Genomic DNA, 24178 nt, shown 5'->3' with positions numbered 1-24178 from the left:
AAAGACAACATATTTGATGTTCAAACTGATAAACATTTTTTTTTTTGCAAATAATCATTAACTTTAGAATTTGATGCCAGCTACACGTGACAAAGAAGTTGGGAAAGGTGGCAATAAATACTGATAAAGTTGAGGAATGCTCATCAAACACTTATTTGGAACATCCCACAGGTGAACAGGCAAATTGGGAACAGGTGGGTGCCATGATTGGGTATAAAAGTAGATTCCATGAAATGCTCAGTCTTTCACAAACAAGGATGGGGCGAGGGTCACCACTTTGTCAACAAATGCGTGAGCAAATTGTTGAACAGTTTAAGAAAAACCTTTCTCAACCAACTATTGCAAGGAATTTAGGGATTTCACCATCTACGGTCCGTAATATCATCAAAGGGTTCAGAGAATCTGGAGAAATCACTGCACGTAAGCAGCTAAGCCCGTGACCTTCCATCCCTCAGGCTGTACTGCATCAACAAGCGACATCAGTGTGTAAAGGATATCACCACATGGGCTCAGGAACACTTCAGAAACCCACTGTCAGTAACGACAGTTGGCCGCTACATCTGTAAGTGCAAGTTAAAACTCTCCTATGCAAGGCGAAAACCGTTTATCAACAACACCCAGAAACGCCGTCGGCTTCGCTGGGCCTGAGCTCATCTAAGATGGACTGATACAAAGTGGAAAAGTGTTCTGTGGTCTGACGAGTCCACATTTCAAATTGTTTTTGGAAACTGTGGACGTCGTGTCCTCCGGACCAAAGAGGAAAAGAACCATCCGGATTGTTCTAGGCGCAAAGTTAAAAAGCCAGCATGTGTGATGGTATGGGGGTGTATTAGTGCCCAAGACATGGGTAACTTACACATCTGTGAAGGCGCCATTAATGCTGAAAGGTACATACAGGTTTTGGAGCAACATATGTTGTCATCCAAGCAACGTTACCATGGACGCCCCTGCTTATTTCAGCAAGACAATGCCAAGCACGTGTTACATCAACGTGGCTTCATAGTAAAAGAGTGTGGGTACTAGACTGGCCTGCCTGTAGTCCAGACCTGTCTCCCATTGAAAATGTGTGGCGCATTATGAAGCCTAAAATACCACAACAGAGACCCCCGGACTGTTGAACAACTTAAGCTGTACATCAAGCAAGAATGGGAAAGAATTCCACCTGAGAAGCTTAAAAAATGTGTCTCTAAGTTCCCAAACGTTTACTGAGTGTTGTTAAAAGAAAAGGTGATGTAACACAGTGGTGAACATGCCCTTTCCCAACTACTTTGGCACGTGTTGCAGCCATAAAATTCTAAGTCCATTATTATTTGCAAAAAAAAAATAAAGTTTATGAGTTTGAACATCAAATATCTTGTCTTTGTAGTGCATTCAATTGAATATAGGATTGAAAAGGATTTGCAAATCATTGTATTCCGTTTATATTTACATCTAACACAATTTCCCAACTCATATGGAAACGGGGTTTGTATATACTCTGATGATTAACTTGTGTGATGACTGTATTATGATGATAGTATATATTTGTACCATGAATTGATTTACGTGGACCCCGACTTAAACAAGTTGAAAAACTTATTTGGGTGTTACCATTTAGTGGTCAATTGTACGGAATATGTACTGTACTGTGCAATCTACTAATAAAAGTTTCAATCAATCAATCAGTTGACGAAATTGGGACGATAACGAATGAAAACAAAAGCACGTTTGACTGAAACAATGACAAAATTAATCGAACAAATTAAAACGAGACGAAAATGTAGACAGAGACGAAATCCAATCGTATTTCATTTAGTTTTTTAAGTGGGTGGGACAAAACATCCAATCACAGCTGCACGAACGGGATACAATCAGAGCTAGCGTCTTTGGAAGCCACACTGTTTTGATTTTTCACCCGGAAAACAAGACACAGTTTGATTGATTGATTGATTGAGACTTTTATTAGTAGATTGCACAGTGAAGTACATATTCCGTACAATTGACCACTAAATGGTAACACCCCAATAAGTTTTCCAACTTGTTTAGGACGGGGTCCACTTAAATTGATTCATGATACAGATATATACTATTTTCATAATACAGTCATCACACAAGATAATCATCACAGTATATAAATTTAATTATTTACATTATTTACAATCCGGGGTGTGGGATATGGGGGGAGAGGGGGGTTAAGTTTGGTTGGAATCAACACTTCAGTCATCAACAATTGCATCATCAGAGAAATTGACATTGGAACAGTGTAGGTCTGACTTGGTACATATGTACAGCAAGTATTGGACACGGAGAGAGAGATCAGAAATTATAAGAAAAAGTGACTAAGTTTGATTGTTTACATTTGATTATTTACAATCCGCTCTGGGGCTGTCTTGGTTGACAAGACTCTGCAACATCGCGTGGACATCGGGGGCGGTACTTCTGGATTGGCAGACCGGGGTGGTGGTTCCTCTCTTTAAGAAGGGGGTGTTCCAACTATCGTGGGATCACACTCCTCAGCCTTCCCGGTAAGGTCTATTCAGGTGTACTGGAGAGGAGGCTACGCCGGATAGTCGAACCTCGGATTCAGGAGGAACAGTGTGGTTTTCGTCCTGGTCGTGGAACTGTGGACCAGCTCTATACTCTCGGCAGGGTCCTTGAGGGTGCATGGGAGTTTGCCCAACCAGTCTACATGTGCTTTGTGGACTTGGAGAAGGCATTCGACCGTGTACCCCGGGAAGTCCTGTGGGGAGTGCTCAGAGAGTATGGGGTAACGGACTGTCTTATTGTGGCGGTCCGCTCCCTGTATAGGCAGTGTCAGAGTTTGGTCCGCATTGCCGGCAGTAAGTCGGACACGTTTCCAGTGAGGGTTGGACTCCGCCAAGGCTGCCCTTTGTCACCGATTCTGTTCATAACCTTTATGGACAGAATTTCTAGGCGCAGTCAGGGCGTTGAGGGGATCTGGTTTGGTGGCTGCAGGATTAGGTCACTGCTATTTGCAGATGATGTGGTCCTGATGGCTTCCTCCGGCCAAGATCTTCAGCTCTCACTGGATCGGTTCGCAGCCGAGTGTGAAGCGACTGGAATGGGAATCAGCACCTCCAAGTCCGAGTCCATGGTTCTCTCCCGGAAAAGGGTGGAGTGCCATCTCCGGGTTGGGGAGGAGATCTTGCCCCAAGTGGAGGAGTTCAAGTACCTCGGAGTCTTGTTCACGAGTGGGGGAAGAGTGGATCGTGAGATCGACAGGCGGATCGGTGCGGCGTCTTCAGTAATGTGGACGCTGTATCGATCCGTTGTGGTGAAGAAGGAGCTGAGCCGGAAGGCAAAGCTCTCGATTTACCGGTCGATCTACGTTCCCATCCTCACCTATGGTCATGAGCTTTGGGTCATGACCGAAAGGACAAGATCACGGGTACAAGCGGCCGAAATGAGTTTCCTCCGCCGAGTGGCGGGGCTCTCCCTTAGAGATAGGGTGAGAAGCTCTATCATTCGGGGGGAGCTCAAAGTAAAGCCGCTGCTCCTCCACATCGAGAGGAGCCAGATGAGGTGGTTCGGGCATCTGGTCAGGATGCCACCCGAACGCCTCCCTAGGAAGGTGTTTCGGGCACGTCCGACCGGTAGGAGGCCACGGGGAAGACCCAGGACACGCTGGGAAGACTATCTCTCCCGGCTGGCCTGAGAACGCCTCGGGATCCCCCGGGAGGAGCTGGACGAAGTGGCTGGGGAGAGGGAAGTCTGGGCTTCCCTGCTTAAGCTGCTGCCCCCGCGACCCGACCTCGGATAAGCGGAAGAAGATGGATGGATGGATGGATGGAATCAATCAATCAGTTGACGAAATTGGGACGATAACGAATGAAAACAAAAGCACGTTGACTGAAACAATGACAAAATTAATCGAACAAATTAAAACGAGACGAAAATGTAGACAGAGACGAAATCCAATCGTATTTTATTTTGTTTTTTAAGTGGGTGGGACAAAACATCCAATCACAGCTGCACGAACGGGATACAATCAGAGCTAGCGTCTTTGGAAGCCACACTGTTTTGATTTTTCACCCGGAAAACAAGACGCAGTTTGATTGATTGATTGATTGAAACTTTTATTAGTAGATTGCACAGTGAAGTACATATTCCGTACAATTGACCACTAAATGGTAACACCCCAATAAGTTTTCCAACTTGTTTAGGTCGGGGTCCACTTAAATTGAGTCATGATACAGATATATACTATTTTCATAATACAGTCATCACACAAGATAATCATCACAGTATATAAATTGAATTATTTACATTATTTACAATCCGGGGTGTGGGATATGGGGGGAGAGGGGGGGTTAAGTTTGGTTGGAATCAACACTTCAGTCATCAACAATTGCATCATCAGAGAAATTGACATTGGAACAGTGTAGGTCTGACTTGGTACATATGTACAGCAAGTATTGGACACGGAGAGAGAGATCAGAAATTATAAAAAAAAGTGACTACGTTTGATTGTTTACATTTGATTATTTACAATCCGAGGAGGTATGATGAGAAAGGGAGGGTGTTAGTTTAGGGTTGAAGTTGCCTGGAGGTGTTCTTTTAACCATGCACACATATTTGCATGCACTGTACACTGAGTGTTCTTTTTGTTTTTAACAAACTATATATCAGTGATATTTTTGATTGGTCATAATCGTCTAAATAAATGGTAGACCTTCATGATACAATGTACACATTACATTTTAATGCTGGAACAGAAAACTGTTACAATAATATTGAACATAGTAGTTAAAATATGATTTCTCTAGCATACAACGTTGTGTATGTAAATAACAATATAATAATACTGAGTTATAGCAGTTCTCGATACATTCTTTATAGTAAGGTTTGAGCGTGAAATACATGTTTACGTTCCTTGTCCATTATTTCCTGTTAAATAGGTACAATAATTTATGCGCATAATTTAATTTTACGCACAAAAGAAGTGAATACCTTGCATGCCATGCACCTAGCTCTACCCAGCTCCTTTGCTTAATAAAATGGCGGCCGACCTCCCTTGTTGCATACCACACTACACAATTGTTTAAAAAATCTGAGGCTTTAAATAGTCTCTTAGTCTGAATTGATTCTGAAATAATGTGATGCCTCATATTCAGATTTATAAAAAATGCATCTGTATGCCATACTTGCCAACCCTCCCGGATTTTCCGGGAGACTCCCGAAATTCAGCGCCTCTCCCGAAAAACTCCCGGGACAAATTTTCTCCCGAAAATCTCCCGAAATTCAGGCGGAGCCTCCAGCTCCATGCGGACCTGAGTGACGTGTTTTCCTCTACAGTAAAGCAGTTCGTCTGCCGTAAACAGCAATGTTGTGACACTCTTAAACAGGACAATACTGCCATCTAGTGCATTTGATGAAAGCACTTTTGTGCGTGCCACACATCAATGCATCATCACAGAGGGTGTTCAGCATGGTTCGAAAAATAGTGACAGAGAATAGAACAAGGATGGACAATTCAACCCTTAACTCAACAATGAGTAGATGAGTGTTATGTGTGTGTATAAATGAACACTGAAATTCAAGTATTTCTCTTATTTTTATATATATATATATATATATATATATATATATATATATATATATACTAAAATAAATATATATTTATAGTTAGAATTCACTGAAAGTCAAGTATTTCTTATATATATATATATATATATACACAGGTAAAAGCCAGTAAATTAGAATATTTTTGAAAAACTTGATTTATTTCAGTAATTGCATTCAAAAGGTGTAACTTGTACATTCTATTTATTCATTGCACACAGACTGATGCATTCAAATGTTTATTTCATTTAATTTTGATGATTTGAAGTGGCAACAAATGAAAATCCAAAATTCCGTGTGTCACAAAATTAGAATATTACTTAAGGCTAATACAAAAAAGGGATTTTTAGAAATGTTGGCCAACTGAAAAGTATGAAAATGAAAAATATGAGCATGTACAATACTCAATACTTGGTTGGAGCTCCTTTTGCCTCAATTACTGCGCTAATGCGGCGTGGCATGGAGTCGATGAGTTTCTGGCACTGCTCAGGTGTTATGAGAGCCCAGGTTGCTCTGATAGTGGCCTTCAACTCTTCTGCGTTTTTGGGTCTGGCATTCTGCATCTTCCTTTTCACAATACCCCACAGATTTTCTATGGGGCTAAGGTCAGGGGAGTTGGCGGGCCAATTTAGAACAGAAATACCATTGTCCGTAAACCAGGCACGGGTAGATTTTGCGCTGTGTGCAGGCGCCAAGTCCTGTTGGAACTTGAAATCTCCATCTCCATAGAGCAGGTCAGCAGCAGGAAGCATGAAGTGCTCTAAAACTTGCTGGTAGACGGCTGCGTTGACCCTGGATCTCAGGAAACAGAGTGGACCGACACCAGCAGATGACATGGCACCCCAAACCATCACTGATGGTGGAAACTTTACACTAGACTTCAGGCAACGTGGATCCTGTGCCTCTCCTGTCTTCCTCCAGACTCTGGGACCTCGATTTCCAAAGGAAATGCAAAATTTGCATGGTTGGGTGATGGTTTGGGGTGCCATGTCATCTGCTGGTGTCGGTCCACTCTGTTTCCTGAGATCCAGGGTCAACGCAGCCGTCTACCAGCAAGTTTTAGAGCACTTCATGCTTCCTGCTGCTGACCTGCTCTATGGAGATGGAGATTTCAAGTTCCAACAGGACTTGGCGCCTGCACACAGCGCAAAATCTACCCGTGCCTGGTTTACGGACCATGGTATTTCTGTTCTAAATTGGCCCGCCAACTCCCCTGACCTTAGCCCCATAGAAAATCTGTGGGGTATTGTGAAAAGGAAGATGCAGAATGCCAGACCCAAAAACGCAGAAGAGTTGAAGGCCACTATCAGAGCAACCTGGGCTCTCATAACACCTGAGCAGTGCCAGAAACTCATCGACTCCATGCCACGCCGCATTAACGCAGTAATTGAGGCAAAAGGAGCTCCAACCAAGTATTGAGTATTGTACATGCTCATATTTTTCATTTTCATACTTTTCAGTTGGCCAACATTTCTAAAAATCCCTTTTTTGTATTAGCCTTAAGTAATATTCTAATTTTGTGACACACGGAATTTTGGATTTTCATTTGTTGCCACTTCAAATCATCAAAATTAAATGAAATAAACATTTGAATGCATCAGTCTGTGTGCAATGAATAAATATAATGTACAAGTTACACCTTTTGAATGCAATTACTGAAATAAATCAAGTTTTTCAAAATATTCTAATTTACTGGCTTTTACCTGTGTATATATATATATAAAATACTTGACTTGGTGAATTCTAGTTGTAAATATACTCCTCCCCTCTTAACTACGCCCCCAACCACGCCCCCCCTGCCCTGCCCCCCCCACCTCCCGAAATCGGAGGTCTCAAGGTTGGCAAGTATGCTGTATGCAATGTTAATTTATTACCTTGTACAGTAATTGTAATAACCATTAAAAAAAAGTGGTTTCAAGACAACTTCAAATGCGTTATCCTCTATACTTTATATTTCAGTCGACTAAAATGTTGAGGAATTTCGTAGACTAAAACTAAATCAATTTAGATGACTAAAATATGACTGAAATTAAAATACACTTTTATCAAAAGACTATGACTAAAACTACACTAAAAACTGCTGTTAAATTAACACTGCTGTGATGTAAGTTGATTTTGAGTGTATGTGAAAACTCATACCTGGATTATATCTAAACCATATTGTACTCAAACCTTGTGAGCTAAAGCCGACTGCATATATATATATAGCCTACACCTATACATGTGTACATATTATATTCATGTAATTGATATTTAATTAATATAATTTGATATTAAGAAAATGTGAACGTTCGACTCCAACCTTGTTTACTTCCGTGACGACCTCCTTAAAGTTTTGTAATCAATCAAGCAGCTAAAACAGGGGTGTCAAACTCATTTTATCTCAGGGTCCACATGGAGGAAAATCTATTCCCAAGTGGGCCGGACTGGTAAAATCATGGCATGATAACTTAAAAATAAAAACAACTTCAGATTGTTTTCTTTGTTTAAAAATAGACCAAGCACATTCTGAAAAGGTAAAAATCATGTTGTTGTTTTTTACACTGACATATTGCAGTTAATAGTCGTCCTTTATGCTTTCTGAAGAAATGATGTGATTATGTATTATGCCACCCAGTTGTAAGTAGAACACGAAATGGACAGATTATCAAAAGCATTTATTTTGTCATGTCTGTGTGATCATATTTTGTTTTAGTTATGTTCGGTTTTGTTTTTGGACTATTTGTGCACTCTTGTTTTGTCACCATGACGACCGATTAGTTGCACCTGTTTTCACGTTCGGTCTCACACACCTGTTGTCAATCATGTCTGTAGTATTTAAATCCATTGTTTTCAGTTAGTCTGCCTGGCAACATCACACATTATCATCACTCTGCTTCATGCCATGTTCACAGTCCCGTGCCAAGTAAGTTTTTGTTTCATCTTTATAGTTTTTTGCCTTTGTGCAAGTCTTTTGATTTCATTAGCCAAGTTTTGTACCTCCGCCATTGTGCGCGCCTTTCGTTGGTTCTTTTTTGATAGTGTGAAATAAAATCATGTACTCACATTCCCGTCTTGCCCGCGCCAACTTTCCGTTGCCTTCCGGGAAAACAAACCCCAAGGACCAAGTCGTGACATATTTGGGTATAAATGTAACCAGTTATATTACCAACATCTTTGACAACCAAAGCATGAACTTAACAATCCACATTTTGTATACTATCATTAATAAGCAACGTAAGTACGTAGTGTCCAAACACGGAAGTGTTGACACACGGCACATAGCTCCGCCCCCTCTGCAGTCAGGGAATTCAAAGAATTGCTGTTTCGACATCCAGTGGACACATTTAGAACAGCAGTTTCTTTTATTCAAAAATGTCAGCTCATTTTTATGCTTTGCAAACTCATCTTGCGGGCCGGTTAAAACATGCTTGTGGGCCTGATCCGGCCCGCGAGCCGTAGGTTAGACACCCCTGTAGCCAAACATGGATAAGTGTGGAGAGTGTTTTGCATTTGTCCCATTTTTTATAGTGGTTGGCTGTTTTTTATAATATCGCCAAAGTTCATTGAGCAGGTCGTGTTATGTGTAACCATGTGTGTTGACTTTTTGTGTTTGTTTCTTCTTCTTTTTTTTGCGCTATGAGTAGGGTAGGTTGTTTGGATTGGGTCATACAAGTAAATGCTGTGCTGTGGTCACTTCAAACCACAATTCATGGTCAACGATCGGATTTACTCACGCCGTCTGCAAGACGGTGGAATATATGCACCACTCAAATTGTCGGATATATTCCTCGCACTGTACACTAGGGATGTCCCCATCCGATATTTGGATCGGATCGGCTGCCGATATTTGCCAAAAATTGCGTATCGGCAAGGCATGAGAAAATGCAGATCCAGATCCAGTTTTAAAAAAAACTCCAGTCCGTGTTTTCCAACGCACCAATTTAAATAATACATTCCACTTTTCTGCTGCTCCGTAATTTCCGTTCCGCATTTTCCAGCACACCTTCAACACATCCATAGGTCTGTGAATTCTCACGCAGTTGCTTTTAGCTGCTGGCATTACACGACAGGCTCTTCTCGCTCTTTTCTGTGTCTCCCTCTCACAGACAGCAAGTGCACCTTCTTACACACGTCACATACTGTCACGTCATACGTCACATACGTATACGTCCTCCCCGAGCAGAGAGGTAGCATGGCTAACGTTAGCTGTGATGCTAGCGCAGCCATGCGAGCAACGCTCCCTCTAAGGTGCTCGCCTGTGCAATTGCGCACTGTTTAAGCGTCCTCTGCGCACGGCAAATCTATGCCACGCACAAAATCAAATAAAAAAATAAGCGCATAACAATTTTCGACACACGGACACAACAGAGAAAACAGTTTTCGTCATCATTGTTCAAATATTGTGACGTCTGTCGAGACGCTTATCTCCATTCGGTGCCACACGTCCACACCATCAAAATGCCGAGGCAAAAATTTCCACATCAACACCGTATGAAAAAATGAGTGATTTTTTTAGTTGTGATTTCCTTCTCTGCATGAAAGTTTAAAAGTAGCATATATTAATGCAGTATGAAGAAGAATGTTTTAATGTAGACATGCAAGCCTTGAAAGAAAATTTTGAAAATCAAGACTACATTTCCTGCAAATGGGTGCATTTCTACCCTATATTTTAAATTTAGATTTATTCTCATATCAAACTCTTTTGGCTAGTGGCAAGGCTAAGGCAAAATATCGAGATATATATCGTGTATCGCAATATGGCCTTAAAATATCGCAATATTTAAAAAAGGCCATATCGCCCAGCCCTAGTTCAATGATGCCATTTCTGTTTGTCATGTATAATTTTGTCTATTTTGTGTTTATCCTTGAATAAACAGGTCAGTTTCTTGTTACCAACCATTGTGTATTATTCAAACTCCCCTAATTCAGCTGGCTAGTTGTTATCAAGAGTACTAAAACCCTTTTCAACATGATTCTGACAACTAAGTAGGCTAAATAACTTTAAACTTTAATACATGCTCGGATAGGCCAGTATCGGTCAGTATCGGTATCGGATCGGAAATGCAAAAACAATATCGGTATCGGACCGGAAGTGCAAAAACCTGGATCGGGACATCCCTACTGTACACACAACACATGACTGACATTTTTAAATACAGTAATAAAAATAGAGAGCTCTTTACTTACTGATCCGAGGATGTCGTTGTGGCTTGTGCAGCCCTTTGAGACCCTCGTGATTTAGGGCTATATAAGTAAACATTGATTGATTGATGCTGCCCAAAAAGAAGTGTGAGCTCTAATTAAATATGAACAAAGCTGTCAAATTCAAATATTTGTCTTTTTCAATGTCATGCTGCAGCATATTTCCATCTCCGGAGCAGCATCTGACCCTCAAACCAGTTGCCTACAGCACTGGCGGTTCCCTGCCGGACCTGACAAACATCCAGTTCCCTCCTCCGCTGTCCACCCCGTTGGACTTGGATGATGTGGCGTTCAGCTCCTCCCACAGCATGCAGGCGCTGGATAGAATACGAGGTATCCGCCGCAGTCGTATCTGAGCCTTATATGCAGGACGTGTTTCTGTTGTAGGAAAACTCAATGACATGCATTTTTGTGTGTTTAACGTGCTGGGTAGGAGTTAGCGCCTCTCTAGCCACGGTAACCATGGAGATGCAGTCCGGGCTGGACAACATGGCTCCTCTCATCCCTAACACAGGAGACTGTCACCAGCACCAGAACTTGCAGCTCTCGCCGAAATCTCCGCCTCTCCCCCTGTCTCAGGTACGGGTGTGTCCATAACCACCGCAGCCAAGACCCCCTTGTGATACTGTATTGTAAGTGTAACAATCGGGGATGTCAAAGTCAAAGGTCACCTTTTTTGGCCTCCGTTCTGATGCGATATTTTGGCCTGAGATTAGGGATGTCCCGATCCAGGTTTTTGCACTTCCGATCCGATACCGATATTGTTTTTGCATTTCCGATCCAATACCGATACTGACCGATACCGATACTGGCCTATCCGAGCATGTATTAAAGTTTAAAGTTATTTAGCCTACGTAGTTGTCAGAATCATGTCTTGATAACAACTAGCCAGCTGAATTAGGGGAGTTTGAATAATACACAATGGTTGGTAACAAGAAACTGACCTGTTTATTCAAGGATAAACACAAAATTATACATGACAAACAGAAATGGCATCATTGAAACTAGGGCTGGGCGATGTGGCCTTTTTTTAATATTGCGATATTTTAAGGCCATATTGATATATATCTCGATATTTTGCCTTAGCCTTGAATGAACACTTGATGCATATAATCACAGCAGTATGATGATTCTATGTGTTTTGATTGATTGATTGAGACTTTTATTAGTAGGTTGCACAGTGAAGTACATATTCCGTACAATTGACCACTAAATGGTAACACCCGAATAAGTTTTTCAACTTGTTTAAGTCGGGGTCCACTTAAATTGATTCATGATACAGATATATACTATCAGATATATACTATCATCATAATACAGTCATCACACAAGATAATCACATTGAATTATTTACATTATTTATAATCCGGGGTGTGGAGGGGGGCGCCTGATGTAAGTGTCAAAAAGACAGCCAAAAGAGTTTGATATGAGAATAAATCTAAAGTTAAAATATAGGGTAGAAATGCACCCGTTTGCAGGAAATGTAGTCTTGATTTTAAAAATTTTCTTTCAAGGCTTGCATGTCTACATTAAAACATTCTTCTTCATACTGCATTAATATATGCTACTTTTAAACTTTCATGCAGAGAAGGAAATCACAACTAAAAAAATCACAAATTTTTTCATACGGTGTTGATGTGGAAATTTTTGCCTATGTATTTTGATGGTGTGGACGTGTGCCACCGAATGGAGATAAGCGTCTCGACAGACATTACAATATTTGAACAGTGATGACGAAAACTGTTTTCTCTGTCGTGTCCGTGTGTCGAAAATTGTTATGCGCTTATTTTTTTATTTGATTTTGTGCGTGGCATAGATTTGCCGTGCGCAGAGGACGCTTGAGCAGGCGCGCACCTTAGCGGCTGCGCTAGCATCACAGCTAACGTTAGCCATGCCGCTACCTCGCTCTCTGCTGGGAGAGGACGTATACGTATGTGACGTATGACGTGACAGTATGTGACGTATGACGTGACAGTATGTGACGTGTGTAAGAAGGTGCGCTCGCTGTCTGTGAGAGGGAGACACAGGAAAGAGTGAGAAGAGCCAGTCGTGTAATGCCAGCAGCTAAAAGCAACTGCGTGAGAATTGTGGATGTGTTGAAGGTGTGCTGGAAAATGCGGAACGGAAATTAGGGAGCAGCAGAAAAGTGGAATGTATTATTTAAATAGGTGCGTTGGAAAACACGGACCGGAGTTTTTTTTTAAACTGGATCTGGATCGGCATTTTCCCATGCCTTGCCGATACGCAATTTTTGGCAAATATCGGCAGCCGATCCGATCCAAATATCGGATCGGGACATCCCTACCTGAGATCACTCAGAATTCGAATAAGTTGACAATCAATACCAATATTTTGGACCACAAAGAAGTCTTTTAAATGTTGATTTTTTTTGACCCCTTTAATGCGCCTTATAATCCGGTGCAGCCTATGGTCCGAAAAATACGGTTTATTTCCCACCACGGTGGTGAAGTTTGTTATTATAGAAGCGGCTTCACACTGTGGATTGACGTTGCTTACGTTCCGGCTTCTGGAATTCATCGCCTGCATGTTTGTAACGAGGAATACGGAGATGGGATTTTGTCTCCTTTTGAAGGAATCTTTTATGTGAGTACGATATTTAGCCTGCGGTAAAGGTCGGCTGATCAGTTAAAAAAGGCAAAAATCGGCAAAGATCCTAGGATCGGGATCGGGACATCTGTAATCGGAATAGGTAAAAACTAGAGATGTCCAATAATGGCTTTTTTGCCGATGTTCCGATATTGTCCAACTCTTAATTACCGATACCAATATATACAGTCGTGGAATTAACACATTATTATGCCTAATTTTGTTGTGATGCCCCGCTGGATGCATTAAACAATATAACAAGGTTTTCCAAAATAAATCAACTCAAGTTATGGAAAAAAATGCCAACACGGCACTGCCATATTTATTATTGAAGTCACAAAGTGCATTATTTTTTTTAACATGCCTCAAAACAGCAGCTTGGAATTTGGGACATGCTCTCCCTGAGAGAGCATGAGGAGGTTGAGGGGGGGCGGGTTTGAGGTTGGGGGTGGGGGGGTGGTGGTAGCGGGGGGGTGTATATTGTAGCGTCCCGGAAGAGTTAGTGCTGCAAGGGGTTCTGGGTATTTGTTCTGTTGTGTTTATGTTGTGTTACGGTGCGGATGTTCTCCCGAAATGTGTTTGTCATTCTTGTTTGGTGTGGGTTCACAGTGTGGCGCATATTTGTAACAGTGTTAAAGTTGCTTATACGGCCACCCTCAGTGTGACCTGTATGGCTGTTGACCAAGTATGCCTTGCATTCACTTGTGTGTGTGAAAAGCCGTAGATATTATGTGACTGGGCCGGCACGCAAAGGCAGTGCCTTTAAGGTTTATTGGCGCTCTGTACTTCTCCCTACGTCCGTGTACACAGCGGCATTTTAAAAAGTCATACATTTTACTTTTTGAAACCAATACCGATAATTGTGAAACCGATACCGATAATATCCGATATTACATTTTAAAGCATTTGATAATATCGACAGTCCAATTTTATCGGACATCTCTATTAAAAACATAAGGTACGCTCTCAAGACGTGAACTGAGCCACCTTTGTTGTGGCCGTTTCCAGGTTGCCATCAACGCCATGAACCTCGAGCAGCAGTTGTCCCAGTATGCCTTCTTCAGCCAGCCGCCGCTGCCCCAGACTCACCACAACCAGCCTGTGAGTTTACCATTCATGCATCCTCCGGTAATAAATGCCTATTTGATGATACAATCGCAGGTATTCATTTTACTGATTGCGATGGCCTGAAGGACACAAAATACTTTCACCCATAGATATAAATGAGTAGATAGACGACAGACGCTACATATATACACATATATACATGTATACATATACAGTATACAGATGCCTTCAGTGACAATCTAAAATGTAAATAGTCATGAAATAAAGAAAACACATTAAAATGAGAAGGTGTGTCCAAACTTTTGGCCTGTATATACATATTGACGGAGATAGATATCTACATATATCCATATTTAAGAGTTATTTCTTTCTTTAGTCATGTTTGAAATAACTAGTGTTTTCTTTTTGTGCTCTTTCTATTTTTTCTCCATCTCATGACCGATAGTACACTTTGAATTACCTTGGGCTTGGAATGTGGGAAGTGGAAGTACTCCTTTTCCTTTACTTATCCTGTCTCTTCTCAGAGTAGAACAATTGACTTGTGTACTTCTGGAGGGTGGGGGCGAGGGACATTGAAGAACACAGCACTTCGGTAATGTTTTCAGATCAACTTGGCTACGTAATTGAATGTGTTGTCCTAGGCTGGTCTCTTCAAAGCTTTGAAAATAAATTACACAATACCTATTCTGTTCTGGTGATAATTCAACTCAGCTTATATGTCATCAAAAGAACTTGGGATTGACCAGTAACTTAAATTCCCTTGGAGGAACATCTGGTCCGAACGCAACAATATACATACATACAGTCGCGATCAAAAGTTTACATACACTTTTAAAGAACATAATGTCATGGCTGTCTTGAGTTTCCAATCATTTCTACAACTCTTATTTTTCTGTGATAGAGTGATTGGAGCACATACTTGTTGGTCACAAAAAAACATTCATGAACTTTGGTTGTTTTGTGAATTTATTATGGGTCTACTGAAAATGTGAGCAAATGTGCTGGGTCAAAAGTATACATACAGCAATGTTAATATTTGCTTACATGTCCCTTGGCAAGTTTACCTGCAATAAAGGGCTTTTGGTAGCCATCCACAAGCTTCTGGTAAGCTTCTGGTTGAATTTTTGACCATTCCTCTTGACAAAATTGGTGCAGTTCAGCTAAATTTGTTGGTTTTCAGACATGGACTTGTTTCTTCAGCATTGTCCACACGTTTAAGTCAGGACTTTGGGAAGGCCATTCTAAAACCTTCATTCTAGCCTGATTTAGCCATTCCTTTACCATTTTTGACGTGTGTTTGGGGTCATTGTCCTGTTGGAACACCCAACTGCGCCAAAGACCCAACCTCCAGGCTGATGATTTTAGGTTGTCCTGAAGAATTTGGAGGTAATGCTCCTTTTTCATTGTCCCATTTAAAGCACCAGTTCCATTGGCAGCAAAACAGGCCAAAAGCAAAATACTACCACCACCATGCTTGACGGTGGGAATGGTGTTCCTGGGATTAAAGGCCTCACCTTTTCCCCTCCAAACATATTGCTGGGTATTGTGGCCAAACAGCTCAATTTTTGTTTCACTTGACATCACATGGACAAAGATAAGACCTTCTGGAGGAAAGTTATGTGGTCAGATATACCCAGCAATATGTTTGGAGGAGAAAAGGTGAGGCCTTTATTCCCAGGAACACCATGCCCACCGTCAAGCATGGTGGAGGGCACAGTTAACAGTTCTTTACTTTTTTGACTTTTTGTTTTGTTACACCCTTATTCCTAAATGGAATAAATTAATTTAGACAACATATGAGTCTCAGGAAGCTAGAGCACACAAGCTAGCAAGCTACGGAGTTTGCCGTCAATGTATTTCTTGTAAAGTGTTTAAAAGCAGTATGGAAGCTGGACAAATAAGATGCCAAAAACCAACCGCTTTCATGTGGTATTGGACAGAAAGGAGGACTTTTTTTTTCTCCTCCACAATGTCAATCAGAAAATGTGAATCCTGTCTGATTCCAATCAATGCAAGTCATCAGAATCAGATGAGACGGCAACTTATATTCTTGTCTTCATGAAAGAAGGGAATCTATTAGTTAAACGTGTTAACAAACACGTCAAAATAAATATATATACACTGCAAAAAGTCAGTGTTCAAAAACAAGAAGAAAAAAATACAAAAATGAGGGGTATTTTATTTGAACTAAGCAAAATTATCTGCTAATAGAACAAGAACATTTGGCTTGTCAAGACTTTCAAAAACAAGTACAATTAGCTAACCTCAATGAACCCAAAAATACCTTAAAATGAGAATATTCTCACTAATAACAAGTGCACTTTTCTTGGTAGAAAAAAAAGAGACCTTTTTGCTCAATATGTTGAAAAATATTCTTAAATTAAGTAAACGCTAGTGCCATTATCTTGACATAATGATATGTACTCGGCATTACATTTCTTAAAACCAGCAAACTTATACTAAAAACTAGTTTATTGTTCTTAATGGAAAGGCAACAAGGCAACCGCTTGTTACTCTTGGGGTCTCCTAGCCGCTCAGGCAAATCATATGGTCTAAAAATGCATTTTTCCATCGACAACATGACATCATCGCGCCAAGTGCGTGCTCTTTCAGTCAATTAGTGCGCATATATACAGCCTGGCCCCCGGCAAAAAAAATGTTTAATGGAATTTTGAAGAATTTATCTGAATGTGCATGAACTATTTCTGTTCAAAATAGTTAGAAATGTCACATGTTAAATGTTTAAATATTAACTGTCCGTTTACTGTACTGTGCCAACTGTACTACTATATGAGTACGTGTTTTCTATTGTTTCATTGAAAATAAAACCGCAAAGTGTGATTGTTGATGACACAGCTTTGCAACAGTTGATATTCTAGTTTCAAGCATGTTTTACTCCAGGGGTGTTCATTACGTCGATCGCGAGCTACCGGTCGATCGTGGAGGGTGTGTCAGTCGATCACCAGCCAGGCATTAAAAAAATAGTCCTAAAAATGAGCGATCATAAATCTTCACTATGACGTCACTTTCGTCACTTGATTGACATTCACGGCACCCGAGGGTCTTCTGAGATGACGCTGGCTGCTGTCAGCTCATTAAAATTACCGACTGGAAGGCGAGAAACACTTTATTTTAACAGACTCTGGCGCCGTACCTGTTGTCAAAACTCCAAAGACCGACTGCACAGTTGCGCTAACAAAATAAGAGTCTCAGAAAGCTGGCGTGCACAAGCTAGCAAGCTACGGAGTTTGCCGACAATGTATTTCTTGTAAAGTGTATACAAAGGAGTACGGAAGCTGGACAAATAAGATGCCAAAAACCAACCACTTTCATGTGGTATTGGACAGAAAGGAGGACTTTTTTTCTCCTCCATTCGAAAATGCGGACGTTATCAGCACTACTGTCTGATTCCTATCAATGCAAGTCATCAGAATCAGGTAATACACCAACTTATATTCTTGTCTTCATGAAAGAAAGGAATCTATATGTGTTAAACATGCTTGTATTATCTTTAAACACCTTTAACTTGTTAACAATATTAACTATATGTGTTAAACATGCTTGTATTATCTTTAACCACCTTTAAGTTGTTAACAATATTAACTATATGTGTTAAACATGCTTGTATTATCTTTAAACATCTTTAACTTGTTAACAATATTAACTATATGTATTAAACATACTTGTATTATCATTAAACACCTTTAATTTATTAACAATATTAACTATATGTGTTAAACATGCTTGTATTATCTTTAACCACCTTTAAGTTGTTAACAATATTAACTATGTGTTAAACATGCTTGTTTTTATCTTTAAACACCTTTAACTTGTTAACAATATTAACTATATGTATTAAACATGCTTGTATTAGCTTTAACCACCTTTAAGTTGTTAACAATATTAACTATATGTGTTAAACATGCTTGTTTTATCTTTAACCACCTTTAACTTGTTAACAATATTAACTATATGTGTTAAACATGCTTGCATTATCTTTAAACACCTTTAACTTGTTAACAATATTAACTATATGTATTAAACATACTTGTATTATCATTAAACACCTTTAATTTATTAACAATATTAACTATATGTGTTAAACATGCTTGCATTATCATTAAACACCTTTAACTTGTTAACAAAAACATATATTTCATAAATAAGTAAATATAAATTATATATATGAATGAGGTAGATCCCCACGACTTGATCAATTGAAAAGTAGCTCGCCTGCAGAAAAAGTGTGAGCACCCCTGATTTACTCAATATAGGTCATCAAATCTCAGCAACAAGCTGTAATATCTTACTGAGATCATTTAGGACCAAAACCCTTAAAACAAGTAAAACACTCTAACATAAAATCTGCTTAGTGAGAAGAGTTATCTTATCAGACAGAAAATAAGCAAATATCACCCTTATTTGAGATATTTCATCTTACTTAGATTTCAGTTTTGGCAGTGTATAAATGTGAAGATGAGGTAGATAAACCTCGACTTGGTCATTTGCAAAGTAGCTCGCCTGCAGAAAAAGTGTGGGCACCCCTGGTTTAAACAGGATATTGTGTCAATGCCATACAACACGCTCATTCTGAATATTTGTGCAAGTTTCCCAGTGACAGCTTTCACTTGCTCGACTCAATTAACAGAACATTTTAATCAGGTGGGGAAAAAAAACACAGAAAATAGCCACATCAGAGCCATAAAAAAAGATCTGGCATTAATGTGCCTGTGCCTTTTACGCAGAATATAGAACACACATTATAGCTGTAACCATGCATGTGCGCTTACTAGAGATGCGCGGATAGGCAATTATTTCATCCGCAACCGCATCAGAAAGTCGTCAACCATCCGCCATCCACCCGATGTAACATTTGATCAAAACCGCACCCGCCCGCCATCCGCCCGTTGTTATATATCTAATATAGACGATGCAAGGCATTAGTGAGGTTATAAAGCTTTTGCCTGTTAAAGAAAGGAGACTGATCCAATGCAGCACAGACATTCGCGTGCCACGCTGTCACGACCCAGACGCACACCAGTGCGCAATCATATGGGAGCCGCGCTGAGCGCACCTCCAAGCGCGTCTCGCTGCCGGCGACGGCCGGGTATGGGCCCGACGCTCCAGCGCCATCCATTTTCAGGGCTAGTTGATTCGGCAGGTGGGTTGTTACACACTCCTTAGCGGGTTCCGACTTCCATGGCCACCGTCCTGCTGTCTATATCAACCAGGGTGAGCCCCACCCCTTTCGTGAGCGCACTGCGCGCGGAGTGACTCCTGTTACGCGCCCCCGGCAACAGGGGTGGCGGGCAGGTAAGCTGCGCGGGCGGAGCGCGCGGAGTGACCCCTGTTACGAGCCCCCGGCCACGGGGGTGGCGGGCAGGTAAGCTGCTTACCTGCTGCGCGTGACGCCGGCCGCGGCGAAGGCGGACGAGGCGGGGTGTCGGTGCGGTGGGCGCGGTGGTGACCCTGGACGTGCGTCGGGCCCTTCTCGCGGATCGCCTCAGCTACGGCTCCCGGTGGGGCCCTCTCGGGGGAAGGGGCCTCGGTCCCGGACCCCGGCGAGGCGTCCCTTCTCCGCTCCGTAAAAGTGTCCATCTCTTTTTCTTTTTTTTCTTCTGTTGTGGCATATGCAGCAGGTGCCTGCTCGTTTTTCGTATGTGGGTAACAACATTTAACTATGTATATATATTTCCCAATTGGTTTAACTGCCACCCGCCTGAATCTATTTAAAATCAAATTTTTTTAAATTTCAACCGTCCGACCCGACCCGACACGACCCGCGGATAAAATCTAATTTTTTTTAATTTCATCCGCCCGATCCGCGGATAATCCGCGGACTCCGCGGTTGTGCCCGCAAACCGCGCATCTCTAGTTGGCATCACTATGTGACGTGACAGGAAAATGGACGGGTGTATATAGCGATGGTTAAAATCAGGCACTTTGAAGCTTTTTTTAGGGATATTGCGTGATGGGTAAAATTTTGAAAAGAACTTTGAAAAATAAAATAAGCCACTGGGAACTGATTTTTAATGGTTTTAACCCTTCTGAAATTGTGATAATGTTTCCCTTTAAAAAAGTAGTTTTATACTTGTGAGTGTTGATGACACAGCTTTGCAACAGTTGATATTCTAGTTTCAAGCATGTTTTACTCAATATAGGTCATCAAATCTCAGCAACAAGCTGTAATATCTTACTGAGATCATTTAGGACCAAAACCCTTAAAACAAGTAAAACATTCAACATAAAATCTGCTTAGTGAGAAGAATTATCTTATCAGACAGAAAATAAGCAAATATCACCCTTATTTGAGATATTTCATCTTACTTAGATTTCAGTTTTTGCAGTATATAAATGTGAAGATGAGGTAGATAAACCTCGACTTGGTCATTTGCAAAGTAGCTCGCCTGCAGAAAAAGTGTGGGCACCCCTGGTTTAAACAGGATATTGTGTCAATGCCATACAACACGCTCATTCTGAATATTTGTGCAAGTTTCCCAGTGACAGCTTTCACTTGCTCGACTCAATTAACAGAACATTTTAATCAGGTGGGGGGGAAAAACACAGAAAATAGCCACATCAGAGCCATAAAAAAAGATCTGGCATTAATGTGCCTGTGCCTTTTACGCAGAATATAGAACACACATTATAGCTGTAACCATGCATGTGCGCTAACACACAGCATCTGGCGGTGAGATCCATGCTGACTTCATCCCCACTGTCCTTGTCCATGGCCTTCATACAGGACAGTGACAGGAAAAACAGATTTCAGAGGGTAGTTTGAAAGAGGCGAGCTAATGAATAGGCTTCTTTTCAGTCTCTGGACACTGTGCTACCTCCGTTTTCCTTTGTAATCGCTTCCAAAAGGTCCGACTGACAATGAATCGTACACAAAACGACGTCATTTTTTCCAATACAAAATAATGCAAATCCAATTGACTCGTTACAGAAACCCCAAAATATTAACACGAAACGCTTTTTATTACAGATTTGCCTTTTTTAACTGATCGGCGGTCTTTACCACAGCTGTGTCTCGGTGTTTATTTACGTCGCTAATGATCGTACGCGCTCAGCGAGACACAATTACATTTAGGAATTCCTTGCATGAAGTCAGAATAGTGCGTGTCTCACCAGAAGACCAGCTCAAATATGAGACTAAGATGCAGGGAATGTATCATCTATCTATCTATCTATCTATCTATCCTATCCGGCCATCTATCTAGTCATCCACCCATCCATCTATCCATCTATCCTCACCACCAATGGAAAATACATTTCTTCCAAGTAGCATTATCACTGGAGTACTAGAGGAAAAGGGATAGCTAAATATTTTACACACACACCAGGGTTCCCGCGGGGCATTAAAAAACGTTGATTTAGCAAACATTAAGACCTTAAATTGCATTAAAAAGCATATATGTGATGTCCAGAGGCATTAAAAATGCGATAGAATTATAGGACTTGGCCGATTGTCAATACGTCAATCCATTAAACCAAGGGTCAGCAACCCAAAACGTTGAAAGAGCCATATTGGACCGAAAATACAAAAAAGAAGAGCAGCAAAAAATTAAAAGCCTTAAGTCTTATAATGAAGGCAACACATGACGTAAGTGTCTATAGTAGCTATGATAGCCTACTATCAAAATGACTATGTGTCGCAGGCGGAAGCAAATCTTCGTTGACAGTAATGTTAAAATGTAATTATTATTCTACACATTTTTACAAAATTATAAACCATTAGTAAATCAGAGGATACTCAAAAGGTGATATAACTCCTGGAAATTACTGTCTTTTAATGGCCAAAGGTATAGATGTGTAAAAAAAAAATTCAGAAAACACAGAGACTCAGTCACCAACGTGTGGAATGTTTTGTGTGCGTACTCTAAACCTCGCAGATGAACTCTTGACGTGCATGTTTGGCTAAAACAGAATACAAAAACGGGGGCAAAATTGTGACAAAAATCGAAGCCCACGAAAAATGAGAAACCTCTCTACTCACTTTTATCCAGTGGTGGCCTTCTCTGCTGGCCTAACATAACCAGAAATCATGATCATAATTAAAGGTAAAAACATGTTTTTATTTACTTTCCCTAAATATCTAAAAGTATTCATATTCTCTTCATGTCATATTATGCTCCTTCCAGTGCTGTTTTTAGTTTTAGTTTGTATGCAATCAGAATCCAGCTAGCTTATGTTGCCATGCTGTACCAAATCCTTCAGAATCAACAATGCAGGCGTCCGTGCACTCTAAGTGAACGGACACATACAGTTGATAGACAGTTGCGATAGCCAATCAGATCACGAGTTGTTGTCAGTAAGGCCTTCAAGCCGGCCTTACGTTGAACGTGACATTTACGCGTCCTGTGATTGGATACTCACCGAGACCTTTAGCGGTTTAATCTGAGAACACAGAGTTGAGCGATAGTTGCGAAAGCCAATCAGATCACAAGTTGTTGACAGTAGCCTGATGTAAACTAGACTGTGATTGGATACTCACAAGTTTCAATTTAGCAGGAAGCGGGATAGCAGAGAAGGAGACCAAAACGTTGATTAGGTGGCAGATATATATTTGCAAGGATATTTTCAAGAAGGATATTTCAAGAGAAACTACATATTGTGAGACAAATATCGTAGGGAAATGCTCGCCATTTCCACTCGAATAAGCCGATGGCGAGGGGGTACCACTGGCTTATACAGCGTCGAATAGGTGCTTCAAATATTTTATTTTTTCACTTTTAATATGAAAAGGAAAAAAAAAAGGGGGCGGAGCTTTCTACCGATCACCACCTGGTGGTGAGTTGGCTGCGATGGTGGGGGAGGATGCCGGACAGACCTGGCAGGCCCAAACTGGGAACGTCTGGCAAAGTCTCCTGTCAGAGAGAGTTTCAATTCCCACCTCCGGAAGAACTTTGAACATGTCACGAGGGAGGCGCTGGACATTGAGTCCGAATGGACCATGTTCCGCGTCTCTATTGTCGAGGCGGCTGATTGGATCTGTGGCTGCAAGGTAGTTGGTTGGTGATTGTCGTGGCGGTAATCCTAGAACCCGTTGGTGGACACCGGCGGTGAGGGATGCCGTCAAGCTGAAGGAGTCCTATCGGGTTCTTTTGGCTCATAGGACTCCTGAGGCAGCGGACAGGTACAGACAGGCCAAGCGGTGTGCGGCTTCAGCGGTCGCAGAGGCAAAAACTCGGACATGGGAGGAGTTCGGGGAAGCCATGGATGACGACTTCCGGACGGCTTCGAAGCAATTCTGGACCACCATTCACCGCCTCAGGAAGGGGAAGCAGTGCACTATCAACACCGTGTATGGTGCGGATGGTGTTCTGCTGACCTCGACTGCGGATGTTGTGGATCGGTGGAGGGAATACTTCGAAGACCTCCTCAATCCCACCAACACGTCTTCCTATGAGGAAGCAGTGCCTGGGGAGTCTGTGGTGGGCTCTCCTATTTCTGGGGCTGAGGTTGCTGAGGTAGTTAAAAAGCTCCTCGGTGGCAAGGCCCCGGGGGTAGATGAGATCCGCCCGGAGTTCCTTAAGGCTCTGGATGCTGTGGGGCTGTCTTGGTTGACAAGACTCTGCAGCATCGCGTGGACATCGGGGGCGGTACCTCTGGATTGGCAGACCGGGGTGGTGGTTCCTCTCTTTAAGAAGGGGAACCGGAGGGTGTGCTCTAACTATCGTGGGATCACACTCCTCAGCCTTCCCGGTAAGGTCTATTCAGGTGTACTGGAGAGGAGGCTACGCCGGATAGTCGA

General features: G+C 41.5%; 1 protein-coding gene across 1 annotated transcript in view; it reads left to right on the top strand.

Annotated features, from left to right (window-relative positions):
- crtc1a (CREB regulated transcription coactivator 1a) overlaps positions 1-24178 on the top strand; it is a 93165-nt gene that overhangs the window by 57115 nt on the left and 11872 nt on the right. The window contains exons 8-10 of the mRNA XM_061941562.2: positions 10904-11079; positions 11180-11325; positions 14362-14454. Coding sequence (XP_061797546.1) covers positions 10904-11079; positions 11180-11325; positions 14362-14454 — 415 coding nt within the window. The remainder of the gene's footprint in view (positions 1-10903; positions 11080-11179; positions 11326-14361; positions 14455-24178) is intronic.

This window comes from Nerophis lumbriciformis, linkage group LG03, assembly GCF_033978685.3.
Source record: "Nerophis lumbriciformis linkage group LG03, RoL_Nlum_v2.1, whole genome shotgun sequence".
Classification (NCBI taxonomy): domain Eukaryota; kingdom Metazoa; phylum Chordata; class Actinopteri; order Syngnathiformes; family Syngnathidae; genus Nerophis; species Nerophis lumbriciformis.
This window is presented reverse-complemented; position numbering and strand designations above follow the sequence as displayed.